The sequence below is a fragment of the Phocoena phocoena genome, chromosome X, assembly GCF_963924675.1.
Source record: "Phocoena phocoena chromosome X, mPhoPho1.1, whole genome shotgun sequence".
Taxonomy (NCBI): Eukaryota; Metazoa; Chordata; class Mammalia; order Artiodactyla; family Phocoenidae; genus Phocoena; species Phocoena phocoena.
The window spans coordinates 41,616,151-41,641,938 of NC_089240.1; the positions used below are offsets into that span (position 1 = coordinate 41,616,151).

A 25,788-nucleotide genomic window follows, 5' to 3' on the forward strand; every position below is an offset into this window, starting at 1 on the left:
ATGCCAGCTAATGGGAAATCACCCCAGAGGTTTCCTGCCCTGGTTCCAGGACAACCTGGCAGATCATTTGAGGTAAGTAAGAGGAGCCTACTTTTCCCCATTTTTTTAATTTTAAAAAAAAATTTTAGACAAAAGTTTGTATTTTTTAGACCAATTTTGATTTTTAGATAACTGTAAATTCAAATGCAATGTACTGATGTACTGTTTACCCAGTTTCCCCCATCATAGCATCTTGCAAAATCTTGGTATTGATACAGTATCACAACCAGGATATTGACATACAGAACATTTCCTTTACCACAAGGATCTCTCATATTGCCCTTTAATAGTCACACCCACTTCCCTCCTGCCCTCTCCCTCCTTAACCCCTGGCAACCAATAATCTGTGCTCCAGTTCTATAATTTTGTTATTTCAAGAGTGTTATATATGTAGAATCATACAGTATGTAACCTTTTGGGACTGGCTTTTTTTACTCAGCATAATTCTCTGGAGATTCGTCCAGATTGTCACATATATGAATAGTTTGTTCCTTTTTATTGCTGAATAGCATTCCATGCTATGGATTTACCACAGTTTGCTTAACTAGTCACTAGTTGAAGGACATCTTGGTTGTTTCCAGGTTTTGGCTGATATGAATAAGGATGCTGTGATTGTGTAAGATTTTTGTATCGAAGGAATGCACATGAGTGCAATTGCTGGATTGTATGCTAAGAGCATTAAAACAATTAAGTGACCTAATTTTTAGTAGTTCTAGATTTACAGAATAATTGAGATGGTAGTATTAGTGTGGTACATTTGTTACAATTAACCAATATTGATACATTATTATTAATTATAGTCAACAGTTTACAGTAAGGTTCACTCTTTGTGTTACACATTCTATGTGTTTTGACAAATACATAATGACATATATCCACCATTACAGTTCATACAGAACGGTTTCATCTGTGCTTTAGTTATTCATTCATCTTTCCTCTCCCCCTGCCTGAAACTCTGGCAACCACACTCTTTTACTGTCTATAGCTTTGCCGTTTCTAAAATGTCATATAGTTGGAATCATACAGTCTGTGGCCTTTTCAGATTGACTTCTTTAACTCAGCAATTTGCATTCAAGTTTCCTCCATGTCTTTTCATGGCTTGATAGCTCATTTATTTTTATCACTGAATAATATTTCATTGTATGGATGTACCACAGTTTGCTTATCCATTCACCTATTGAAGGACACCTTGGTCGTTTCCAGTGTGGGGTGATTATGAATAAAGCTGCTATAAACATATATGTACAGGTTATGGTGTAGACATAAGTTTTCCTTTCATTTGGGTAAATGACTAGGAGTGCAATTGTGGGTCACATGGTAAGACTTTGTAAGAAACTACCAAACTGTCTGCCACAGTTTTTCATCATTTTCATTCTTACCAGCAATGAACGAACATTCTTGTTGCTTCACATCTTTGCCAGGATTTAATACTGTCAGTTTTTTGGATTTTAACCATTCTAATAAGTGTGTAGTGGTATCTTATTGTTTTAATTTGAAATTCCATAATGAAAAATGATGTTGGACATGGTTTTACATGCTTATTTCCCATCCATATATTTTCTTTGGTCAAGTGTCTATTCAGATCTTTTGCCCATTTTGTAATGGGGTTGTTTGTTTTCTTATTGTTGGTTTTTAAGAGTTCTTTGTATATTTTATTTTACTATTTAAAATTTTTTTAAAAAAATATTTATTTATTTATTGGCTGTGTTGGGTGGGTCTTAGTTGCGGCACGTGGGATCTTTCCTTGCAGTGCGTGGGTTCTCTGTTGGGGCGCACAGGCTTCCCTCTAGTTGTGGTGTGTGGGCTCCAGAGTACATGGGCTCTGTAGTTGTGGCACACTGGCTCCAGAGCGTGTGGGCTCAGTAGTTGCAGCACGTGGGCTTAGTTGCCCTGCAGCATGTGGGATCTTAGTTCCCTGACCAGGGATCAAACTGGCATGCCCTGAATTGCAAGATGGATTCTTAACCACTGGGCCATGGGGGAAGTCCCTCTTTGTATATTTTTAAATACAAGTCATTTTATCAGTTATGTGTCGTGCAAGTATTTTCTCCTGTTCTGGGCTTGTCTCTTTATTCTCTTAACAGTGTCTTTCACAGAGCAGAATTTTAAAATTTTAATAAAGTCCAACTTGTCAGTTTTTCTTCCATGTAACGTACTTTTGGTGTTATATTTTAAAACACTGCCAAACCCAAAGTCACTTAGATTTTCTCCTGTTATTTGCAGAAGTTTTCTTTCTTTCTTTTTTTTTGGCTGCGTCATGCAGCTTGTGGGATTTCAGTTCCCTGACCAAGGATTGAACCTGGGCCATAGTAGTGAAAGTCTGGAATCCTAACCACTAGGCCACCAGGGAACTCCCTATTTGCAGAAGTTTTATATTTTTGCATTTTGCCTATAAGTCTAAGATCCATTTAGAGTTAATTTTTGTGAAAGTTGTCAGGACTGTGTCTAGATATTTTCTTTTTGCATATGGATATCAAATTGTTTCAACACCATTTATTGAAAAGGCTGTCCTTTCTCCATTGAATTGCTTTTGTTCCTTTGTCAAAGATCAGTTGTCTCTATTTGTGTGGGTCTATTTTCTGGCTCTCTATTTGTTGCATTGATAAATTTGTCTATTTTTACCAATACCATACTTTTATTTATTTTTAAATTGAGGTATAATTGACTTACAATATTATATTAGTTTCAGATATACAACATAGTGATTCGATATTTGTATGTATTGTTAAATGATCACCATGATAAGTCTAGTTGACATCCATCACCATACATAGTTACAGAATTTTTTTTTCTTGTGATGAGAACTTTTAAGATTTACTCTCTTAGCAGCTTTCAGATATCCAATATAATATTATTAACTATAGTCACCATGCCTGTACATTACATCCCCATGACTTATTTACTTTTTAACTGGAAGTTTGTACCTTTTGACTCCCTTCACCCATTTTACCCTCTCCTCTCACCTCTGGCAACCGCCAATCTGTTCTCTGTATCTATGAGTTTGTTTTTTTGTTTGTTTTGTTTTGTTTTAGATTCCACATATAAGTGAGATCATACACTATTTGTCTTTCTCTGTCTGATTTATTTCACTTAGCCTGATGTCCTCAGGGTCCATCCAAGTTGTTGTAAACAGCAGGATGTCTTTCTTACTCATGGCTGAATAATATTCCATTGTGTATGTGTGTATATCTATATCTATATTTATATCTATCTCACATTTTCTTTATCCGTTCATCCATTGGATGGACACTTAGGTTGCTTCCATATCTTGCCTATTGTAAATAATGCTGCAATGAACATGGGAGTGCACATATCTTTTCAAGTTAGTATTTTCATTATCTTCAGATAAATACTCAGAAGTAGAATTGCTGGATCATATGGTAGTTCTATTTTTAATTTTTTGAGGAACTTCCATACTGTCTTCCATAATGGCTGCACCAATTTGCATTCTCACCAACAGTGCACAAGGATTCTCTTTTCTCTATATCCTCACCAACAATTGTTACTTGTCATCCTTTTGATAATAGGCATTGTAACAGGTGTGAGGTGATAGCTCACTGTGGTTTTGATTCGCATTTCACTGATGATTAGTGATGTTGAGCATCTTTTTTTTTTTTTTTTTTTTGTGGTACGCAGGCCTCTCACTGTTGTGGCCTCTCCCGTTGTGGAGCACAGGCTCCGGCCATGGCTCACGGGCCCAGCCGCTCTGCGGCATGTGGGATCTTCCCGGACCAGGGCACGAACCTGTGTCCCCTGCATCGGCAGGCGGACTCTCAACCACTGCGCCACCAAGGAAGCCCGAGCATCTTTTCATGTACCTATTGGCCATTGCTATGTCTTCTTTGGAGAAATGTCTATTCAGATCCTCTGTCCTTTTTTAAATTGGATTGTTTTTTGCTATTGAGCTGTATGAGTTCTTTATATATTTTGGATATTAACCCCTTGTCAGATATATAATTTGCAAATATTTTCTCCCATTCAGTAGGTTGCCTTTTCATTTTGTTGATGGTTTCCTTTGCTGTGCAGAACCATTTTAGTTTGATGTAGTCCCACTTGTGTATTTTTGCTTTTATTGCCTTTGCTTTTGGAATCAGATCCAAAAAAATCATTGCTAAGACTGATGTCAAGGAACTTACTGCCCATGATTTCTATGAGTTTTATGGTTTCAGGTCTTATATTCAACTCTTTAATTCATTTTGAGTTAATTTTTTATATGGTGTAAGATAGTAATCCAGTTTCATTTTTTGCATGTGGCTGTCCAGTTTTCGCAACACTATTTTTTTGAGATATTGTCCTTTTCCCATTGTATATTCTTGGATCCTTTGTCATAAATTAATTGACCATATATGCATGGGTTTATCCCTGGGCTCTTTATTCTTTATTCTGTTCTGTTGTTGTTTGTGTCTGTTTTTATGCCAGTACCATACTGGGGTTTTTTTTCACTAAATTTATTTATTTATTTATATTTTTTTAATTGAAGTATAGTTGATTTAAAATGTTGTATTAGTTTCAGGGTACAGCACAGTGATTCAGATATATATATATATATAATTTTTTAGATTCTTTTCCCTTATAGGTTATTACAAAATATTGAGTATAGTTCCCTGTGCTATACAGTAGGTCCTTGTTGGTTATCTATTTTATATAGATAGTAGTGTGTATATGTTAATCCCAAACTCCTAATTTATCCCTTCCCCCTTTCCCCTTTGGTAAAGGGGAGGTAACCATAAGTAACCATAAGGTAACCATAAATTTGTTTCATGTGTCTGTGAGTCTGTTTCTGTTTTGTAAATAAGTTCATTTGTATCTGTCTGTTTTTGTTTTTTTGCTGCACCACCAGGCTTGCGGGATCTCAGTTCCCCCACTAGGGATTGAACCCAGGCCACGGCAGTGAAAGCGCTGAATCCTAACCACTAGGCCACCAGGGAACTCCCTGTGTCTTTTTTTAGATTCCACATATAAGTGATATCATATGATATTTGTCTTTGTCTGGCTTACTTCACTTAGTATAATAATCTCCAGGTCCATCTATGTTGCTGCAAATGGCATTATCTGATTCTTTTTTATGGCTGAGTAATATTCCATTGTATATATATACCACATCTTTTTTATCCATTCTTCTGTCGATGGACATTTAGGTTGCTTCCATGTCTTGGCTATTGTAAATAGTGCTGCAGTGACCATTGGGGTGCATGTAACTTTTTGAGTTACAGTTTTCTCCCATACTGTTTTGATTACTGTAGCTTTGTAATATATAGTTGACCTTTGAACAACACAGGTTTGAACTGTGTGGATCCACTTATATGTGGATTATTTTCAATAGTAAATACTACAGTACTACACGATCTACAGTTGGTTGAATCTGTGGATACAGAGAAACTAGGGATAAGGAGGAACCAAGTATATGGTGGGCCAACTATAAGCTATACATGGACTTTCAACTGCGCAGAGGGTCAATGCCCCTAATCCCGCATTGTTCAAGGGTTTTAAATCAGATAGTGTAATGCCTCCAGCTTTGTTCTTCTTTCTCAAGATTGCTAGTGTGTTGCAGTATTTAACTTACTGCAAGAAGTGAACTTACTGCAAATAAGTAAACAACAATTTAACTTACTGCAACGTTTAGTTTTGTTAGGTTTATACTTAAGTGTTTCATACTTCTGAGTAATTATCAATGGTTTCATATTTTTTATTTTGGAGTCCACGTTTTCACTGCTAACATACAGAAAAACACTTGGTTTTTGTATGTTTTTCTATGCTTTCTATGACCTTTTCATCTGGTAATAGGGACAGTTAAATTTCTTCCTTTGTATTCTGTATGCCTTTCATTTCCATTTCTTGCCTTATTGTAATGGTTAGAACTTCCAGCACTATGTTGAATAAGAGTCGTGAGAATAGACATCCTTGCCTTGCTCTTGGTCTTCAGTCTTTTATCATGAAGTATAACGTTAGCTGTAGTTTTGTTTTATATGCTGTTTATCAAATTGAGGGTGTTCCTCTGTATTTCTCTTTCTATTCTGGTTTTTGCAGGAATGGGTGTTGGATTTTTTCAAGTGCTTTTTCTATATGGATTGACTTTTGAATATTGAACCTGCCTTACATCCCTGGAATAAACCCTAATTGGTCATGGTATATAATTCCTTTAATATATTAATGAATTATAGTTGCTAATATTTTGTCAAGAAATTTTGCCTCTATATTCATGAATGATATTGCTGTGTAGTTTTCTTTTTTATACTATATTCATCCAGTTTTGTAATCAGGGAATGTGTTAGTTTCATGTGGTTGCTGCAACAAATTACCACAAACTTGGTGGCTTAAAACAGCAGAAATTTATTCTCTCATAGTTCTAAAGGCCAGAAATCCAAAATAAGCATCACTGGACCAAAATCAAGGTGTTGACAGGGCTTTACTCCCTGCAGAGGCTCTGGGGGAGAATCTGTTTCTTGCCTCTTCCAGCTTTTGGGGGCTGCAGCTATTCCTTGGATTGTGACTTCATCCCTTCATTCTTCATGGCCAGCATCTTCAAATATCTCTCTACTGTCTTCACATCACTGCCTCTGTGTGCGTCAAATCTTCTTTTGCCTCCCTCTTGTAAGGATACATGTGATCACATTGAGAACCCACCTGGATAATACAAGATACTCTCCTTATTGGAAGATCCTTAATCACATCTGCAAAGACCTTTTTATTTTTGCCATGTAAGGTGATATTCATAGATTCCAAGGATTAGGATGTGGATATGTTTGGGGGGCCCCTTTTCACCTATCCTAGGAAAATACTAGCTTCATAGAATGAGTTTGAAAGAATTACCTCCTCTTCTGTTTCCTGTAGGAGATTATGTAATTGTGTTAATTCTTTGTTAAAAGTTTGGTAAAATTCTCCAGGGGAACCATCTGGCCAGAGATATCTTTCTTTGGGTGAGTTTTATTTTTTATTTTAAAAAACTTTTATTGGAGTATAGCTGATTTAAAATGTTGTGTTAGTTTCTGCTGTACAGCAAAGTGAATCAGTTATACATATATCCATTCTTTTTAGATTCTTTTATGAGTTTTAAATTATGGATAAATTTTCCTTAATAGTACAGGGCTACTTAAATTATCTATTTCATATTGGATGACTTGTGGTCGTTTGTGTTTTTTGAAGAATTGGTTCATTTCATCTAAGTTATAAGTGTAGAATTGTTCATAGTAATTTCTCTTTTGATGTCTGCTGGGTCTGTAGTGATATTCATTGTTTCATTCCTGATATTGGTAATTTGTGTCCTTTCTCTTTTTTTTTGTCAGTCTTACTAAAAGTTTATCAATTTTATTGATATTTTCAAAGAACCAGCTCTTTGTTTAATTGACTTTTATATATTGTTTTTCTGTTCAGCTTCATTAATTTCTCTTCTATTTTCTTCCCTCTGTGTGCTCTGGGTTTATTTTGGTCTTTTTTTCTTTATTTTTAAATTGAAATATAATTGGCATATAACGTTATGTAAGTTTAAAGTGACAATGTGTTGGGAGTTCCCTGGTGGCCTAGTGGTTAGGATTCCAGGCTTTCACTGCTGCAGCCTGGGTTCAATCCGTGATGGGGGAGCTGAGATCCTGCAAGCTGTCCTGTGCAGCCAAAAAAAAAAAAAAGTGACAATGTGTTGACGTGATACATTTATATACTGCAATATGATTACCCCTGTAGCATTAGCAAACACCTCAATCACATCACATAATTATCATTTCTTTTTTGTGGCAGTAACAGTTAAGATCTAGTCTCTTAGCAACTTTGTATAATACAGTGTTGTTGACTATAATCACTATTCTGTGCATTAGCTCTCTTGGACTTACTTATCTACTAGTTCCAAGTTTGTACTCTTAACTTATCCTCAATATGGTCTTTTTTTCTAGGTTTTTGGTGTGGGACCTTAAATCTTTGATTTGAGACTTTCCTCTTTCAAATGTATGCATTTAGTGCTGTATATTTTCCTCTCAGCAATGCTTTAGATGTGTTCCACAAATTGTAAATATGTATTTTTTTCATTTTCATTTAGTTCATTGTATTTTTTGGATTTTCTTTGGACTTCTTCTTTGAACCATGGATTATTTAGAAGTGTATTGTTTCATTTCTAAGTATATGGAAATTTTCTTGTTATCTTTCTGTTATTGATTTCTAGTTTGATTCCAGTGTAGTCAGAAAAAATGCCTTGTATAATTTCAATTCTTCTAAAATTGTTGGGGTTTGTTTTACGGCCCAAGATATGCTATATGTTCCTTGGACACTTGAAAGGAGTGTGTATTCTGCTGTTGTTGGGTGGTGTGTTCTGTAAGTGTCAGTTAGATCCTGTTGGGTCATTGTGTTGTTGAGAATGGTCATTTTCTGTTTAGCTGTTCTGTAAATTGTTGAGAGAAGGGGTGTTGAAGTTTCCAACTATAACTTGTCTACTTCTTTCAGTTTTATCAGCTTTTGCTTCTGTGTTTGCTGCATACACATTTAGAATTGCTTTGTTTTTCTTAATGGATTGACTTTTTTATCATTATATATCTCTCTCTGTGTCTGGTAATTTTTTTTTCTAAATTCTAATTTATCTGATATTAATATAGCTACTCATGCTTCTAGCTTTATTGAGGTATAGTGGACAATACTTCTGCTTTCTTTTAATTAATGTTTGCATGATATATCTTTTTCCATACTTTTTCCTTCAACCTGCCTATATTGCTATATTTGAAGTGACTTTCTTTTAGATACTATACAGTTGAGTCATGTTTTTAATCCTTTCTGTGAGTCTCTTTTATTTGGTGTAGTTAGACCATTCACATTTAATGAAATTAATGATATGTTAGGCCTACATTTACTATCTTTCTTTTCTGTTTGTTCTCTCTGCTTTGTTTTCTGTTTTATTTTTCCCTGTCTTCCTATCAGTTTCTTGAGCATATTTTAGAATTCCATTTTGATTTACATATAGTGTATTTGAGTGTATTTCTTTGTATAGTTCATTTAATGGTTGCTCTAGATATTACATTATATACACATAACTTATCATTGTCTATTGCTATCATCATTTTGCCAGTTTGAGTGAAATGTAGAAACCTTGCCTCCCTTTAATCCCCTTTGCAGTCTCCTGTTTATCATTGTCTTAAATATCTTGTCTACATACATTTAGAACCAGATCAAACAGTGTTAACATTTTTTCCTTTAATTGTCAAACATAATTTAAAAACTCCAGAGGGGAAGGAAAGTCTATTGCACTTACCCACATTTTCATTTACTGTATTCTTTCTTACTTTGTGGTGTTCCAAGATTCTTTATTTTATCTTTCATTTTCTGTTTAAGGAATTTCCTTTAGCCATTCTTTTAAGGTAAGTCTGCTGGTGACAAATTCTATTAGTTTTCCTTCATCTGAGAATATCTTTATTTCTCCTTCATTCCTGAAGGATATTTTCATGATATAGGATTCTGTCTTGACAGTTCTTTTCTTTCAGCACTTGAAAAATGTTATGCTACCTCCTATGGCATCTGTGGTTTCTGATGTGAAATCTGCTGTCATTCACATTGTTTTGTAAGGTGTTGTTTCTCTCTCATGGCTTTCAGTGCATATATTTTATTTTATTTTTTTAAAGATTTATTTATTTATTTTATTTATTTATTTTTGGCTGTGTCGGGTCTTAGTTGCAGCATGTGGGATCTTCGTTGAGGCAAGTGCGATCTTTTGTTGTGGTGCGGAGGCTCTTCATTGTGGTGCATGGGCTTCTCTCTAGCTGTGGCGTGTGGGTTTTCTCTTCTCTAGTTGTGGCACACAGGCTCCAGGGTGCGTGGGCCCTGTAGTTGTGGTGCACTGGTTCCAGAGCACATGGGCCTTGTAGTTTGTGGCATGCAGGCTCTAGCTGAGATGCACGAGCTCAGTAGTTGTGGCATGCGGGCTTAGTTGCCCCACGGCATGTGGGATCTTAGTTTGCTGACTAGGGATTGAACCCGCGTTCCCTGCATTGCAAGGTGGATTCTTTACCATTGGACCACCAGGGAAGTCCCTCAGTACATATATTTTAATCTTTAGTTTTCAGAAGTTTAAGGATGTGTCTTGGTGTGGATTTCTTTGGTTTTATCCTATTTGGGGATTGCTCTGTTTCTTGAATCTGTAAATTTATGTCTTTTGCCAAATTGGGATGTTTTCAGCCATTATTTCTTCATGTACTTTTAAAGCCCCATCCTCTTTCTCTTTTCCTTTTTGTGTTCTGATAACATGAATGTTGGTTCTTTTGCTACAGTCCCACAGGTCCCTGAGGCAGTATTTTTCCAGTCAATTTTGTCTGGGTAATTTCTATTCTTCTGTGTTCCATTTCACTGAGTCTTTCCTCTGTCCCATCTGTTCTGTTGTTGAGGCCATCCATTGAGGTTTTTTGTGTGTTTTTTGTTTTTGTTTATTTTTTGGCTATGTTGGGTCTTTGTTACTGTGCATGGGCTTTCTCTAGTTGTGGCGAGCGGGGGCTACTCTTTGTTGCTGTGCGAGGGCTTCTCATTGCAATGGCTTCTCTTGCTGCAGAGCACAGGCTCTAGGCACACAGGCTTCAGTAGTTGTGGCATGTGGGCCTCAGTAATTGTGGCTTGCGGGCTCTAGAGCGCAGGCTCAGTAGTTGTGGTGCATGGGCTTAGTTGCTCCGTGGCATGTGGGATCTTCCTGGACCAGGGCTCAAACCCATGTCCCCTGCATTGGCAGGGGATTCTTATCCATTGCGCCACCAGGGAGGCCCCCACCCATTGAGTTTTTAATTTTAGTTATTGTGTTTTTTAGGTCTAAAATTTCCATTTGGGTCTTTTTTATATCTTCTATTTTTTTCCTGAGACATGCTCACTGAAGCGTTTTTGTGATGACTGATTCAAAATCTTTGTTGGATAATTATCTCTGTTATGTCAGTCTTGATACCTATTGATTTTTTTTCATTCAGTTTGAGATTTTTCTGGTTCTTGATATGAGTGATTGTCAATTGAAACCTAGGCATTTTTGGTATTATGCTATGAGAATCTTGTTCTTATTTAAACCTGTTTTAGCTGGCTTCCTCTGACTTCACTCCAGCTGGGGAAGAGAGGGCGTCACCTCATCAGTACCAAGTGGCACTATATATATGTGTGTGTGTGTGTGTGTGTGTGTGTGTGTGTGTATATATATATATATATATATATATATATATATACACACACATACCACATCTTCTTTATCCATTCATCTGTTGATGGATACAAGATGCTTCTGTGTCTTGACTATTGTAAATAGTGCTGCTATGAACATTAGGGTGCGTGTATTTTTTTGAATTACAACTTTGTTTTGTATATGGTGTTCAGAGTTTTTAGTCATACTTAGCAGGAGGAATGGGGAGAAGTATATTTACTCTATTTTCCCAGAAGCAGAAATCAGCCTACTTCTTAAGAGAGAAAAAAAACACAGAGCTCATTTCCAGTTCAGATTAAAATTACAGAACTTTTACTTCTTTGCTATTATACTTACATATCTTTTTTTGGTGGAGGTGTTATAATGACATTAACACAATTACTTTCTTGGTTTATCCTATAATATAACAAATAATGGCAAATGAAGTAAAACTAATAAGAATGGTTGCCTTTTCTAAAAAAAAAGAAACATTGGGAGTGTTAGATAAATATTTTTCCATGTCCAGAAATAATTTTCTACATAATTTTAGTGGTTACATAGCACTCCATCCTTTGAGCACTGGCAATGGTGGTAAGTTTTCATTATAATTGACAATTTGATGGTGAAACTCCTCGATTTATTTCTTTACATACATCCATGATTATTTGTTAAAGATATTTTTTGGGAAATTGAATTTTTGTGTCACAGGAGAGGGTTCACTAAATTGTGAGGAATTCAGTGGATGACAGTGAAAAATCTTCCTCTTCACACTAAACGGTAATATTGTTTGGAGGCTGATGATTCTGGGCAATGCGTGTCAACTTTTTCCTGATCAGTGCTCTACCCCTCTCCAGCTCTTCCTTCCCAGATCTTCCAAAAAAGAGTTAGAGATGGCCACATCTCCAGCCAGTTTTTATTTGTTCATTTATTTACTTATTAATTTTGTTTTCCTGTGGTTTTTAGGGAGCTTCTAAGTATAAATAGACAAATATTAGGATAAAAGGAAGGGAAATAAAAAGAAGAAGATATCAAAACAAGTTTTAGAATTTAGGCATGTTGGTCAACAATCCTACACAATTAGAAACTTTGAAGTCAAGATTTATCTTTGATATTCTGGGACGACATAACAGAGTTAAAAGTCCAATCAAACACATGAATTTCAACACCCCCACAGAGAAATCGATAATTCCTCTATAGTAAAGGTCTCCTGATACTTGAGAGTTAAGAAATCTTTTGATGGATCTTCATATGGATGATGGAAACAGTATCTTCAATTACAACTTTGTCATAAATGCTATTACAGGACTCCTATGGCTCTTTCTCTTTTTGAAAATATTTTTTTCATTCAGTGTTTAAGTAAGATGAAAACCTATAAGATTTTGCTTACAGTTAATGAGTGATAAGAGAAAGGGTGAACATTAATTATCCTCTGATTGGGTAATTAAAATGCATCTGACCCAAAGTCAAGTTACTCAGTGATATACCAGTTACTTTGTGTGGGCTTAAGAGTTTTTGACCAAAATACTTCTAAACAAAGCATGCCATCTGAGAGCATAGGGATACTGGGTACATAAAATACTACATAAGAAAGTTGATGGAAGGAAGTTGTGTCAGACCTTTAGATTCTTTTTTTTTAAAAATTGAAGTATAGTTGATTTACAATGTTGTGTTAGTTTCTGGTGTACAGCAAAGTGATTCGGTTATACATATATATATATAAGTATATATATGCTTTTTCATTATAGGTTACTACAAGATATTGAATATAGTTCCCTTTGCTATACAGTAGGACCTTATTTATCTATTTTATATATATGACCTTTAGATTCTTTAGGCTTCTGACAGTTGGTTGCCATATGCAGGGACTTTGCAACCAGTTCATCGTTATTTTCTCTCTTGACTTTTCTGAGTTAGACAGTTTTAACCCACATCCACTAAGCAGGATTAAAGAGACACTTTAAAATAAAGATTAGTTGGAAAACATAAAGCAATCCTACATCCCAGTAGAATTTTAGTTGAATTAAATTGTAAGAGAAATGCAATGATTATTGCACGTATTGTTCTAATCTCACTACATCTGTTGAGTAGAATTTGCATTCCAAGTGTTTTCATCTTCACCATCATTGAGTCCTTAATCTGTCTCCCTTCCTTTTTGAAGTCTTCCCCATGCTTTTCCGACACTCCTTTCTGGCTGGTTCTCTTTTTTTCTGAGTTGCTAGATGGTGCACAATTTGAGAGTTCTGATGATGTTGTTATCAAAGAAGTCTGTGCAGGAGGAGCATTACCAAATAAGAAATTGCTAATCAATGTCCAGATGACGTGGCATGGATAAAGTACCATCCCCAACAGTGTCCAAATGTCTCCACTGGAAGAGTGCACCATGGATGTAGTTGGTCTTTCTGCCTGTGCAGTAAACTGCCATGCTTTTTCTCAAGGAGCATCCAGAGGAAACTGATTTATAAAGGAAGAACCATCAAGAAGTCAGAATTGGGGCTTCCCTGGTGGCACAGTGGTTGAGAGTCTGCCTGCCGATGCAGGGGACATGGGTTCATGCCCCAGTCTGAAGATCCCACATGCTGCGGAGCGGCTGGGCCTGTGAGCCATGGCCGCTGAGCCTGCGCGTCTGGAGCCTGTGCTCCGCAATGGGAGAGGCCACAACAGTGAGAGGCCCGGGTACTGCAAAAAAAAAAAAAAAAAAAAAAAAAAAAGACAGAATTGAATTATTGCAACAATGTTTCTTTCTCTAGCATAAGATTCCCTCTTGAATTCCACTTTTGCCTGTTGTCAGCAGCATTCCGTTCATGATGCCCAAAGATATCAAAGAGAGCTACCACTTTTTGCAATTCAGACATAACTTACTTTTTTTCAGGCCCTTATACAAATATGGCCTTCTTTTGGGTCATTTTATAGAAAGGAGCTAGCAATGTTTGCAGATGTGGACCATGTATCCTGCAAAATCCATGTAATCCAATCATGGGCTGTGTTTCTTCTTAGTACCAAAGGTAGGCAACAACACTTCATTTTTTGTTGCCTGTGGAATGTCACATGTGGCTCCTGCCAAGGGTATTCCTAAGAATTTCACCATTTGAGTGGGCCCTTAGATTTTTGTTGGATTTATCAACTAGCTTCTGTTGATCATATGTGTCACTGTTGCATTTAAGTCAGTCCTTGTTCAATCTTCAGTTTCCGATATTATGATATCATCAATGTAGTATATTATTATACTTGGGACCTGCATTAAGTCTAAATCCCTTCTAACCAAATTATGACAGTTGAATTATGACAGCTGGTGAATTCAAATAACATTTTGACAGTACAGTAAATGTAAATTAGGATCCTTCCCACATGAAAGCAAACTGTAGCTGACTCTTCCCATATTGAGATAGGGAAAAAAGCATTTGCAGGATCAGTCACTGAGAACCAGTCTCCTTTAGCTTCCTGTATTTTTCCACTGTTGAAACCATATCAGGAAGTACTGATGCTATTAGGTGATACTAATTTATTTAAGCCTTGATGATCTGCTGTTAGTCTCCCTGAGCCATCCACCTTTTTCATGGACCACTCAGGGCTATTCTAAGAGAATTTGTTGGACCAGCACTCCAGCTTCTAACATGTCATTAATTAAAATGGTAACTTTTTTTGTCCACCACATTTTCTACACTGTTTCAAAATAACAACTTGTATGAGCTTAGGCAATTATAAAGATTCTCATTTATCATGTGCAATTAATACTGGCCAAGGGATGAACTTATACTCCTCTTGTTTTATAATACTACGTAGGAGAAGTATTCCCCAGTCAGACATAAATATCAATCTCAGGAATACATTTAGATGAAGGAGGTACAGTTCACATAAAGTCTTTTCAAATATTCCCATTTTCATGCAGATTTTCGCCTTAATTCCATCAACTGTTGCATCCCTATATCCTTTTAATCTAACTGTGGCCCCTGTTAGGACTTGACCAACAGATTTTGGAATCATAGTGCATTATTCTTCCATGTCAAAGAGTCCCAGAAAACTTTCTTCCCTGCCCTCTGGCCATTTACCCACATATGTGCATATGGCCTTTGGGTACTCAGCTGGGTGTTGAGCCTGGCTGAAGACTAAGATAAACCTTGAGTCCATACTGATAGTAAATGTATGAACGAGGGAGAAAGGAAAAGCCCTTCCTTAAGGTCTGGTGGCAACTAGTAATGTGGAAAGAATGATGGAGTTAGAAAAATAACCTTTTGCAACCATTCTAGTTAGTAATAATTAAGCCAGGCAAGAATCACTGATGGATGCCAAAGCTATTCGATGAAAGTTTAATGAGGAGCAATACATTTACATAGTTTCAAGGTATGTTCCTACACATTGCTCATTAATTACATAGGGAAAATTGGTAACTTTACAGTGGAGAAAACTGATGGACACTACCTTAACTAAATGATCAGAAACATAAAATTTTTAATTTGAAGAGTCCTCATAATCTCACCTTCTGGAGGTAACCAGTCTTAACAGTTCAGTAACTATCCCTCAGGAATTCTGAAGTTTTTCTGGATATGACTGATTGATTGTTCCAGAGACATTTGTTGAGAAGAGTATCCTTTCCCCACTGAATATTCTTTTTTTAAAACATCTTTATTGGAGTGTAATTGCTTTACAATGTTGTGTTAGTTTCTCCTGTATAACAAAGTGAATCAGCAATATGTATACATATATCCCCATATCTCCTCCCTATTATGTCTCCCTCCCACCTTCCCTATCCCACCCCTCTAGGTGGTGACAAAGCACCGAGCTGATCTCCTTGTGCTATGCGTCTGCTTCCCACTAGCTATCTATTTTACGTTTGGTAGTGTATATATGTCAATGCTGCTCTTTCACTTCATCCCACCTTACCCTTCCCCCTCCCCGTGTCCTCAAGTCTATTCTCTATGTCTGTGTTTTTATTCCTGTCCTGCCCCTACGTTCATTAGAACCATTTATTTTTTTTTAGATTTCATATATATGTGTTAACATATGGTATTTGTTTTTCTCTTTTTGACTTACTTCACTCTGTATGACAGACTCTAGGTCCATCCACCTCCCTACAAATAACTCAATTTCGTTTCTTTTTATGGCTGAGTAATATTCCATTGTATATATGTGCCACATCTTCTTTATCCATTCATCTGTCAATGGACACTTAGGTTGCTTCCATGTCCTGGCTACTGTAAATAGTGCTGCAATGAACATTGTGGTACATGACTCTTTTTGAATTATGGTTTTCTCAGGATATATGCCCAGTAGTGGGATTGCTGGGTCATATGCTTGTTCTATTTTTAGTTTTTTAAGGAACCTCCATAGTGGCTGTATCAATTTACATTCCCACCAACAGTGCAAGAGGGTTCCCTTTTCTCCACACCCTCTCCAGCATTTATTGTTTGTAGATCTTTTGATGATGGCCATTCTGACCGGTGTGAGGTGATACCTCATTGTAGTTTTGATTTGCATTTCTCTAATGATTAGTGATGCTGAGCATCCTTTCATGTGTTTGTTGGCCATCTGTGTGTCTTCTTTGGAGAAATGTCTATTTAGGTCTCCTGCCCATTTTTGGATTGGGTTGTTTGTTTTTTTGATACTGAGCTGCATGAGCTGTTTGTATATTTTGGAGATTAATCCTTTGTCAGTTACTTCGTTTGCAAATATTTTCTCCCATTCTGAGGGTTGTCTTTTGGTCTTGTTTATGGTTTCCTTTGCTGTGCAAAAGCTTTTAAGTTTGATTAGGTCCCATTTGTTTATTTTTGTTTTTATTTCCATTTCCCTAGGAGGTCCCCACTGAATATTCTTGACACCTTTGTCAGACATCAATTGATCATATATGTGTGAATCTATTTCTAAATTCTATTTTGTCTCATGGATATCTTTTTTAAAATATTTATTTATTTATTTTGGCTGCGCCAGCTCTTAGTTGTGGAATGCGGGATCTTCATTCCAGCATGCGGGATCTAGTTCCCCGACCAGGAATTGAACCTGGGCCCCCTGCATTGGGAGCATGGAGTCTTACCCACTGGACCACCAGGGAAGTCCGTCTCATGTATATCTTTACAAAAATACTACACTGTTTTGAAAACTGTAGCTTTATAAGTCTTGAAATGAGGTAATGTAAGTCCTCTAACTTTTTTCTTGTTCAGAATTGCTCTGGCTAATCTAAGTCTTGTGGTTTTATTTCTATATTAATTTTAGAATCAGCTTGTCCATTTTTAGTTCTTAAATTTCTTTATTGATTGTGATCAGTGTTGCTTGTAATATTTCAATTTTAAGGAACTTACTGAGATTGTTTTCTTTGTGCCCTAGTATATGATCAAGTTTTGTGAATGTTCCATGTACACCTGAGAAAAAGTATATTCTGTATGATCTGGGTATAGTGTTTCTTTCTTTTGTTCTTTCCTTCTCTCTCCCTCTCTCCCTCCTTCCCTCCCCCGCCTTTCTCTCTCTCTTTAAAAGTCTCCCATTAGAGAAAGCTTCTATTTCTTTTTGTATCTCTGTAGTTTTCAGCTTATGTAGGCTTCTGCTGTGTTACTTTGTGCATAGATATTTACAAATATTTTTATTGTTATATCTTCATTGTGAACAGGGCTTGTAACATTACGAAGTATCGCACTTTATCTTATATCCTTCTGGAATTCTACTCTGTCTGGTATCAGGATTTCAATCCCTGCTTTTATATTGTTTTCATTTGGTAAATCTTTGCCCATCGTTTTAACTTTAGCCTTTTTGAAAGACCATTTTAAGCATGTCTCTTGTATACAGCATTGTGTTGGGTTCTGCTTTACAAGGCAATGTGAAAACCTTTTTATTTTAATAGATGAAGTAAGCCTATTCACATTTATTTGTATTACTGTTTGGTAATATAAATAATACAAATATATTCTCAGTTCTCTCATTTTATCTTATGATGTAATTACTGTGTGTATTTGTTATATTTACTGTGTTTCTTTTTCTATTGAGTGTTTCCTCTAAACTTTTTTTGGTAGTTAGGAAGACTTGTATTTTTATGCTGGTGGTTACCTTTGTGTTAATCCTTTTTATAGTACTCTTAGTCAACCCTTTTATCTTTCTTTTTATTTACATATTTATTTATAAAATTATATATATTTAAGGTGTACAGAATGATGATTTGATATACATATACATAGTGAAATGATTCCTACAGTTAAGCTAATTAACACATCATCTCCTTACATAGTTACCATTTTTTGTGTGTGATGAGTGCACCTGAAGTTTACTCTCTTAGTATATTTCCATTGTTCAAAACAGTGTTAAGTATAGTCATCATGCTTGTATATTAGATCTCTAGACTTTATTCATCCTACATAAATGTAACTTTATACTCTTTGACCAACATCTCTCCTCATTTCCCCCATACCCTTGGTAACCACCATTCTACTCTTTGCTTCTGAGTTTGACTTCTTAATTTTTTTTTTTAGATTCCACATATTAGTGAGATCATACAGTATTTGTCTTTCTGTCTGACTTATTTCACTTAGCATAATGTCCTCCAGGTTCATCCATGTTGTTGAAAATGGCAGGATTTCCTTCTTTCTCATGGATGAATACTACTCCACTCTATATATACTAGATCTTTTTTACCCATTCATCCACTGATGGACACTTAGGTTATTTCCATATATTGGCTATTGCAAATAATGTTGCAATGAACATGGGAGTGCAGATACCTATTTGGGATAGTGATTTCATTTCCTTTGGACATATACCCAGAAGCAGGACCACAGGATCATACAGTCGTTCTAGTTTTAATTACTTCAGTAATCTTCACACTGTTTTCCATAATGGCTTTACCAATTTACCTTTTTTTTTTTTTCGGTAAGTGGGCCTCTCACTGTTGTGGCCTCTCCCGTTGTGGAGCACAGGCTCCAGACGTGGAGGCTCAACGGCCATCGCTCACGGGCCTAGTCACTCCACGGCATGTGGGATCTTCCCGGACCGGGGCACGAACCCGTGTCCCCTGCATGAGCAGGCGGACTCTCAACCACTGCGCCACCAGGGAAGCCGCAATTTACCTTTTTTAAATTAATCTTTTACCATCTAATTTGTCTCTCATCTGTTACCTATATAGCAGTAAATGATCTTATTCAGTTTTCCCCTTTCTTTCTCTTCTCCTCCCATATTTTAGTTGTATTTTTTCTACTTTGTCAGAACACTTAATGTGTATACATTATCCTTCAACCCATGACCCCAGCCTTATTTTAGTCTTATCTTTACCGTTAAATATATGAAATGCTTACTGTCAGTCCTTTTGCCAGAATTTTCCCATTCATTGTTTTTGGTTGAAGCTCATTGTTTAGTATAGTGCTATCCAGTAACACTTCCTTCAGTGATGGGAATGTTCTGTATCTGTGCTGTCCAGTACTGTCCAGTACTGTAACCAGCCACATGTGGCTACTGAGCACTGGAAATGTGCTTTAGTGTGACTGAGGAACTGAATTTTTAATTTTATTCCATTTTAATTCATCAAAATTTAAACTCAAATAGACACATGTGGTTAGTGGCTACCATATTAAACAGTGAAGCTCTAGCAAATTCCTTAGGAAGGGCACACATATTCTGGCCTATTCAAAACTTTTTCTGATGGCCTTGATACTTGAAGGGTATCTTGGCTGGATATAATTTCCTTTATTTGTACTTTCTTTCCTTACTTTTCTTGAATGTGCTGTTCTACTATTGCCTTGCTTTCTGTGTTGTTTTTGAGAAATGGATGCCGATCTAATTCTTTTGCCTGGAGGCCCTGAGGAATATTTTTCTTTGCCTTTAAATTCTAATAGTTTTAATTAGGATATATCTCAGAGTTGATTGTTCCAAGTCAATTTTCCTTGGTACCCAGTGGGCCCTTTGATTGTGTTGAGGTTTGTTTTATGATCCAGGATATGGTCTAGCTTGGTGAATATTCCATGTATACTTGAAGAAACAGTTAATCTCAGTTTTTGAGTGAAATGTTCTACAATTCCTTGGATGATTGGTGGTGTTCAGTTTTTCTGTATCCTTGTTGATTTTCACTCGTCACTAAGAGAGGTGATGAAAGTTGGCAGCCATATTTGTGGATTGTCCCATTTCTTCTTTCAGTTTTGCTTCATGTATTTTGAAGCTATATTGTTAGGGCGATCACCCCCACACCCCTGTTCCCAGGGCTTCCCCATCTTGGTCCTCTAGCTGGACAGTTGGGGCTTTCATCTCCATCCTGGCACTCACTTTCTGCAACTAGGTTTGCCCTTGAGGCCAAGTGGTGAGAGGTTAGAAGAAAGGCAATGGGGATCCTTCCCATACTCTTCAGACCACTATTCCTCTGGCCAAAGAAGAGGATTCCTCTCCCTTAGAGTTTGAGGAGCCTGTTGCTGCAAGGTTACATCTTTGGCACTGGGATTTACTTTGGGGCAGGACTGCATGAGAAAGAAAAGAGGCTTTCTCTCATTTTCTCTGTCCCACAAGAGCCCCTCCCACCCCCTTTCAGTCTTCATGTCATATTGGTGTACCTGCTACTCTGTATTTGATGCCTCTCTCAAGCTCTGTGTTCTCTTAGCCACCCAGTTTATTCTGGTGGCTTCAGCTAGTGCTGAAATGCTACTGCCTCTCAATCCTTCGTCTATCCTAGCCTCCTCTCACAGATCCAGCATCATATATGCACCTTCCAGCTGGACCTCTCTATCAGTATGTGACATAAACACTCCAGCTCAGGTCCAAGATCTATCTCAATTTCCCCTTCTGCCAACCCACTGTCTTTCCTGTTTTGCTAATCTCAATATTGTGGCACCAGCCTCAACCCAGCTGTTCATCAACCCAGCTGTTCACTCTCAAGGGAGGGTAATATTCTCTCCCTTTCTCCTACTCGATAATACTTCTGTATAACTTATAAATCTAACTATATTGTGGGAAGGTCAGAAAATATTCTGATCATATAAAGAGTCAAGTATTTTGGAGACTGATGATAGATAGAAAAAAAAAGGTGAAAATCCCTCCACTGTCTGCCCCTGAATATCTCTATAGCCCTTTATCTCATCACAGCCCAAAGCACTGTTTTCCTGTCATACTGCGCTATTTATAGTTCTCTAACTCACCATGTGTGTTTCATGTCTTCCTGCCTTTTCTCATACTACTGCCCCATCCATATTCGTGAGGGAGATTATATTCTTGTTTAAGGATTCAAAGCTCTACCTCCCCAATAACACAAGTTGGAATCTTATTCCATCCCTTGTGAAAGTCCATTGCACCCTGTACACATGTCCAGCATAGCTCCTGTAACATATCATTGCAGGTGTGTGTTCACATTTAGGCATACCTCCGAAATATTGGAGGTTTGGTTCCAGACCACTGCAATAAAGAAAATATCGCAATAAAGCGAGACACATGAATTTTTTGGTTTCCCTGTGCATATAAAAGTTACATTGACATTATACTGTAGTCTATTAAGTGTGCAATAACATTATGTTTAAAAAAACCAATGTACATACGTTAATTAAAAAATACTTTGTTGCTTAAAAATGCTAACCATCGGGCTTCCCTGGTGGCACAGTTGTTGAGAGTCCGCCTGCCGATGCAGGGGACACGGGTTCGTGCCCCAGTCTGGGAAGATCCCACATGCCGCGGAGTGGCTGGGCCCGTGGGCCATGGCCGCTGAGCCTGCACGTCCGGAGCCTGTGCTCCACAACGGGAGAGGCCACAACAGTGAGAGGCCCGCGTACCAGAAAAAAAAAAAATTGCTAACCATCATCTGACAATTGCAGGGTTGCCACAAACCTTCAATTTGTAAAAAGCGTGATATCTGTGAAGCACAATAAAGTGAAGCGCAGTAAAACACGGCATGCCTGTGCAAGTCTCCTTATTGGGGTACGAGCTCCTTGAGAGCAGGCACTCTATCTTTGTTTCCCCAGCAATTGGGACAGGTCCAGGCACAAAGTGTTAACTCAGTAGTCAGTGGTCTTTTCTCCATGAATTGAAAAATTAATACACTAGCAGGACTGTTCTGTGTTTTCCTCCCCCAAAGTATAGTATCAAGAAAGAAAGGGTCAGGTTTCCAGTGCCAGCTAAAAACTGTCACTTGCTATCTGCCCCTACAAGGATGAAGTCACTAGCCACTGCAGTCACTGACCTTCAACATACCCTAAAAGGAGTTCAGGGTGGAGATCAGGAATGAGACACTCTGTGCTCTGGGAGAAACTGGCAGAGCAGGCCTTCAGATAGTTAGATATTTTCAGGAGAAAATTTTCTGAACTCAATTTCTTGCATCTTCTCATATATAGCAAAGCACTAAAACCATTAACGGAGACATCTGCTCCTTCTGACTAGCAGCAACCTTCTACCAAGACGTGTGCTTAACTGCATGTACCCCCTTCACCAAAATCACATATATACTGACCTCCCCCCTTGCCTCTTCAGAGCAGTTCCTCAGAGCTATCTGAGAGGCTGTCTCCTGAGCTATAGTCCTCATTTTGCCCCAAATAAAACTTAACTCACAACTCTCACGTTGTGCTTTTTTTTTTCAGTTGACACCAGTGTAGCTTTTTCTAGTCAACTGTCAAAAGTGCTCTATTGAAAGAATTAGTTCCCACACATCTTTTCCATGTGTCCCATTCTGATCATTGCAGATTGTTGTTACAGGGATCTGTGTCATTTGAAGACGTGGCTGTGGATTTTACCCGACAGGAGTGGTACAGACTGGACCCTGCCCAGAGGACCATGCACAAGGATGTGATGCTGGAGAACTACAGCAACCTGGCGTCTGTGGGTGAGGATTATTGTCCATGTAACTCCTGGTAGCATGTGTTTCCTTTCTTGGTTGCTGTAACCTGGGCAGCCTTTGCAGAGTTCAGTGATACTTTAGTTCTAGATTCAAGGGGTCACAGATGATTTATCAGTTTGGGGCACCAGGAAGAGTGTGTGTGTTCTCACTTCCCCCAATGAAAGGTTTCAATGGGCGCCCTTCCTTGTGCAGCTCATGAAGATGCACTTTTCTCCTCCATCAGAGGCCCTAAAGCTCAGACAACTTGGCCCACGTCCTGTGCCATTTCCCATTAACAGGCCTCTGCGTGGCCAAACCAGAGATGATCTTCAAGTTGGAGCGAGGGGAAGAACTGTGGATATTAGAGGAGGAATCCTCAGGCCATGGTTACCCAGGTGAGTGAGCAAGAGCTAGACATATGGAAAATAGGGGAATTAAGAGCTCAGGAATTCAGGTCAAAGGTTAAGTTTGGGCAGTGTTTTTCAGGAATCTCTTTTCAGAGGCCCTTGCTCTTTGAAAATGACCAGAGGACAAAGGTCTACATGCTTTAGATACCTAAACCCTACATCCCAATATCATGCTCACACTTAAGTGCTCTCTCCTGTTTTATCTCAATTTTTGTAGTCATTTACCACTCTTATCTTTCCCTGCCTGCCTCAGCTTAGACATTTATTCTTAGCTAGTCTGTCTCTCTTTAGTATTCTCAATTGCCTTCCTTCCCTCCATTGCCTTGGATGCCTTCTGTTGTCAAGCAATCATTCATACATTCATTTCGTCATCTACCAAATCCTAAATGAGGTCAACTATATGCTGGTCACATTCTAGGTGTGGGGATCCAGTAGTGAATAAAGTAATATCTCTGTTCTCCTGGAGCTTGCAGTCTAATGAGGGAAAGAGACCAGAAACAAACAAATACATGGTGTTTGGTAGTGAAAAGAAAATCAATTCAAGATAAGAAGAACAGACAGTGATGGAGTTTGTGCTTTTGGGGAATGTGGTCAGAGAAGACTCTTTGGGGAAGTTAACATTAGTGCACCAACATCAGTGAAGTGAGAGAGACAGAGCCATGTGGAATTTTAGTATTCTGAGCAGAGAGAACAGTAAGTGCCAAGCCTAGTCTGAGCAATATATCATAGGAACAGCAAAGATGCTGGTGTGGCTTAATGGTGGGTGGTGAGAGTGTTAAGAGGTGATATCAGAGAGTTAGCTGGGGGCTAAGTTATGTAGAATTTTTATAGGCTTTGTTAAGCATTTTAATTTTACACTGTGACAAGGGAAAGCCTATGTTGGTTTTGAGTGAGAGAGATATGATCTGATTTGTTTTTAAAGGCTCTCTGTCACTGCTGTGTGCCAACAATTCTGTTGGGGGTAATGCCCTCAGTCATGATAATGACCTTCAGCATCAGAAGCTTCAAACTTTGGATCAAACTGTTGAATGTGGGAAAGCCTTCTACAAGAGAACAGCCTTTGTTGGACATAAAAGAACACACACAGGAGAGAAAAACTTTGAATGTCATGAATGTGGGAAAACTTACTGCAGGAAATCAAATCTTATTGAACATCTGAGAATACACACAGGCGAGAGACCCTATAAATGTGGTGAATGTGCAAAAACCTTTAGTGCAAGATCATACCTCATTGCTCATCAGAAAACTCACACAGGGGAGAAGCCCTTTGAATGTAATGAATGTGGAAAATCTTTTGGCAGGAAGTCACAACTCATTCTACATCGGAGAACACACACAGGAGAGAGACCCTATGAATGCACTGAGTGTGGGAAAACCTTTTCTGAGAAGGCAACCCTCATGATTCATCAGAGAACTCACACAGGGGAGAAACCCTATGAATGTGGCGAATGTGGGAAAACATTTCGTGTTAAGATATCCCTTACTCAACACCAGAGAACTCACACAGGGGAGAAACCCTATGAATGTGGTGATTGTGGGAAAAACTTTCGTGCAAAAAAATCCCTAAACCAACATCAAAGAATTCACACAGGCGAGAAACCCTATAAATGTGGTGAATGTGGGAAATTCTTCAGAATGAAGATGACTCTCAATAATCACCAGAGAACTCATACAGGTGAAAAACCCTATCAGTGTAACGAATGTGGGAAATCTTTCAGGGTGCACTCATCTCTTGGAATACATCAGCGAATTCACACAGGAGAGAAACCTTATGAATGTAATAAATGTGGTAATGCCTTCTATGTCAAAGCACGCCTCATTGAACATCAGAGAATGCATTCAGGAGAGAAACCCTATGAATGTAGTGAATGTGGAAAAATCTTCAGTATGAAGAAATCCCTGTGTCAACATCGGAGAACTCACGTAGGAGAGAAACTTTATGAATGAAGTGAATGCAGAAATGCCTTCTATGTGCAAGTATGCCTCATTGACACAGGAGAGAGACCCTTTGCCAAGGATGTGGGAAAGCCTTCTGCCAGAAAGCACACCTCAGAGAACATCAGAGAACTCACTTAGGCCAGCCCTTGCCTTGTACTATGGAGAAAGCTTCTCTAAGAAGATTCCCCTCACCATTTGACCAAGCTCTTTGGGCCATCTGATTACTGGTGCACACAGAGTGCACTTGTAACAATTTGGCTCTTATGTTGGTGTGAAAATTGTCCTGATCGCCTTAGGGAGTGGCTCATTGTTGTTTTCATTTCATTTGGATTTCCCTAATTAGTGGTGAGGTTGAACATTGGCTTACCTGTTGACTGGCCATTTGTTTTATTTCGTCTGTGCAATGACTGTTCATATCCTTTGCTCATTGTTTTCTAATGGGCTGTTTATCTTTTACTTCTTGGTTTAAATGTTGTTTTTCTTGTTTTTTTTTAATATGTGAAAATATAAAAATCCTTTTTCAGTCATGTGTGTTG

At 37.8% G+C, this 25,788-nt stretch overlaps 1 protein-coding gene across 1 annotated transcript; it reads left to right on the forward strand.

Moving 5' to 3' along the window:
* ZNF157 (zinc finger protein 157) lies at nucleotides 1-25,473 on the forward strand. Its single transcript, XM_065900152.1, is given in 5 exon segments — nucleotides 1-72; nucleotides 22,787-22,913; nucleotides 23,207-23,302; nucleotides 24,237-25,319; nucleotides 25,322-25,473. Coding segments are annotated over 5 exon segments (1,530 nt in total).
* Nucleotides 25,474-25,788: the final 315 nt, after the last annotated feature.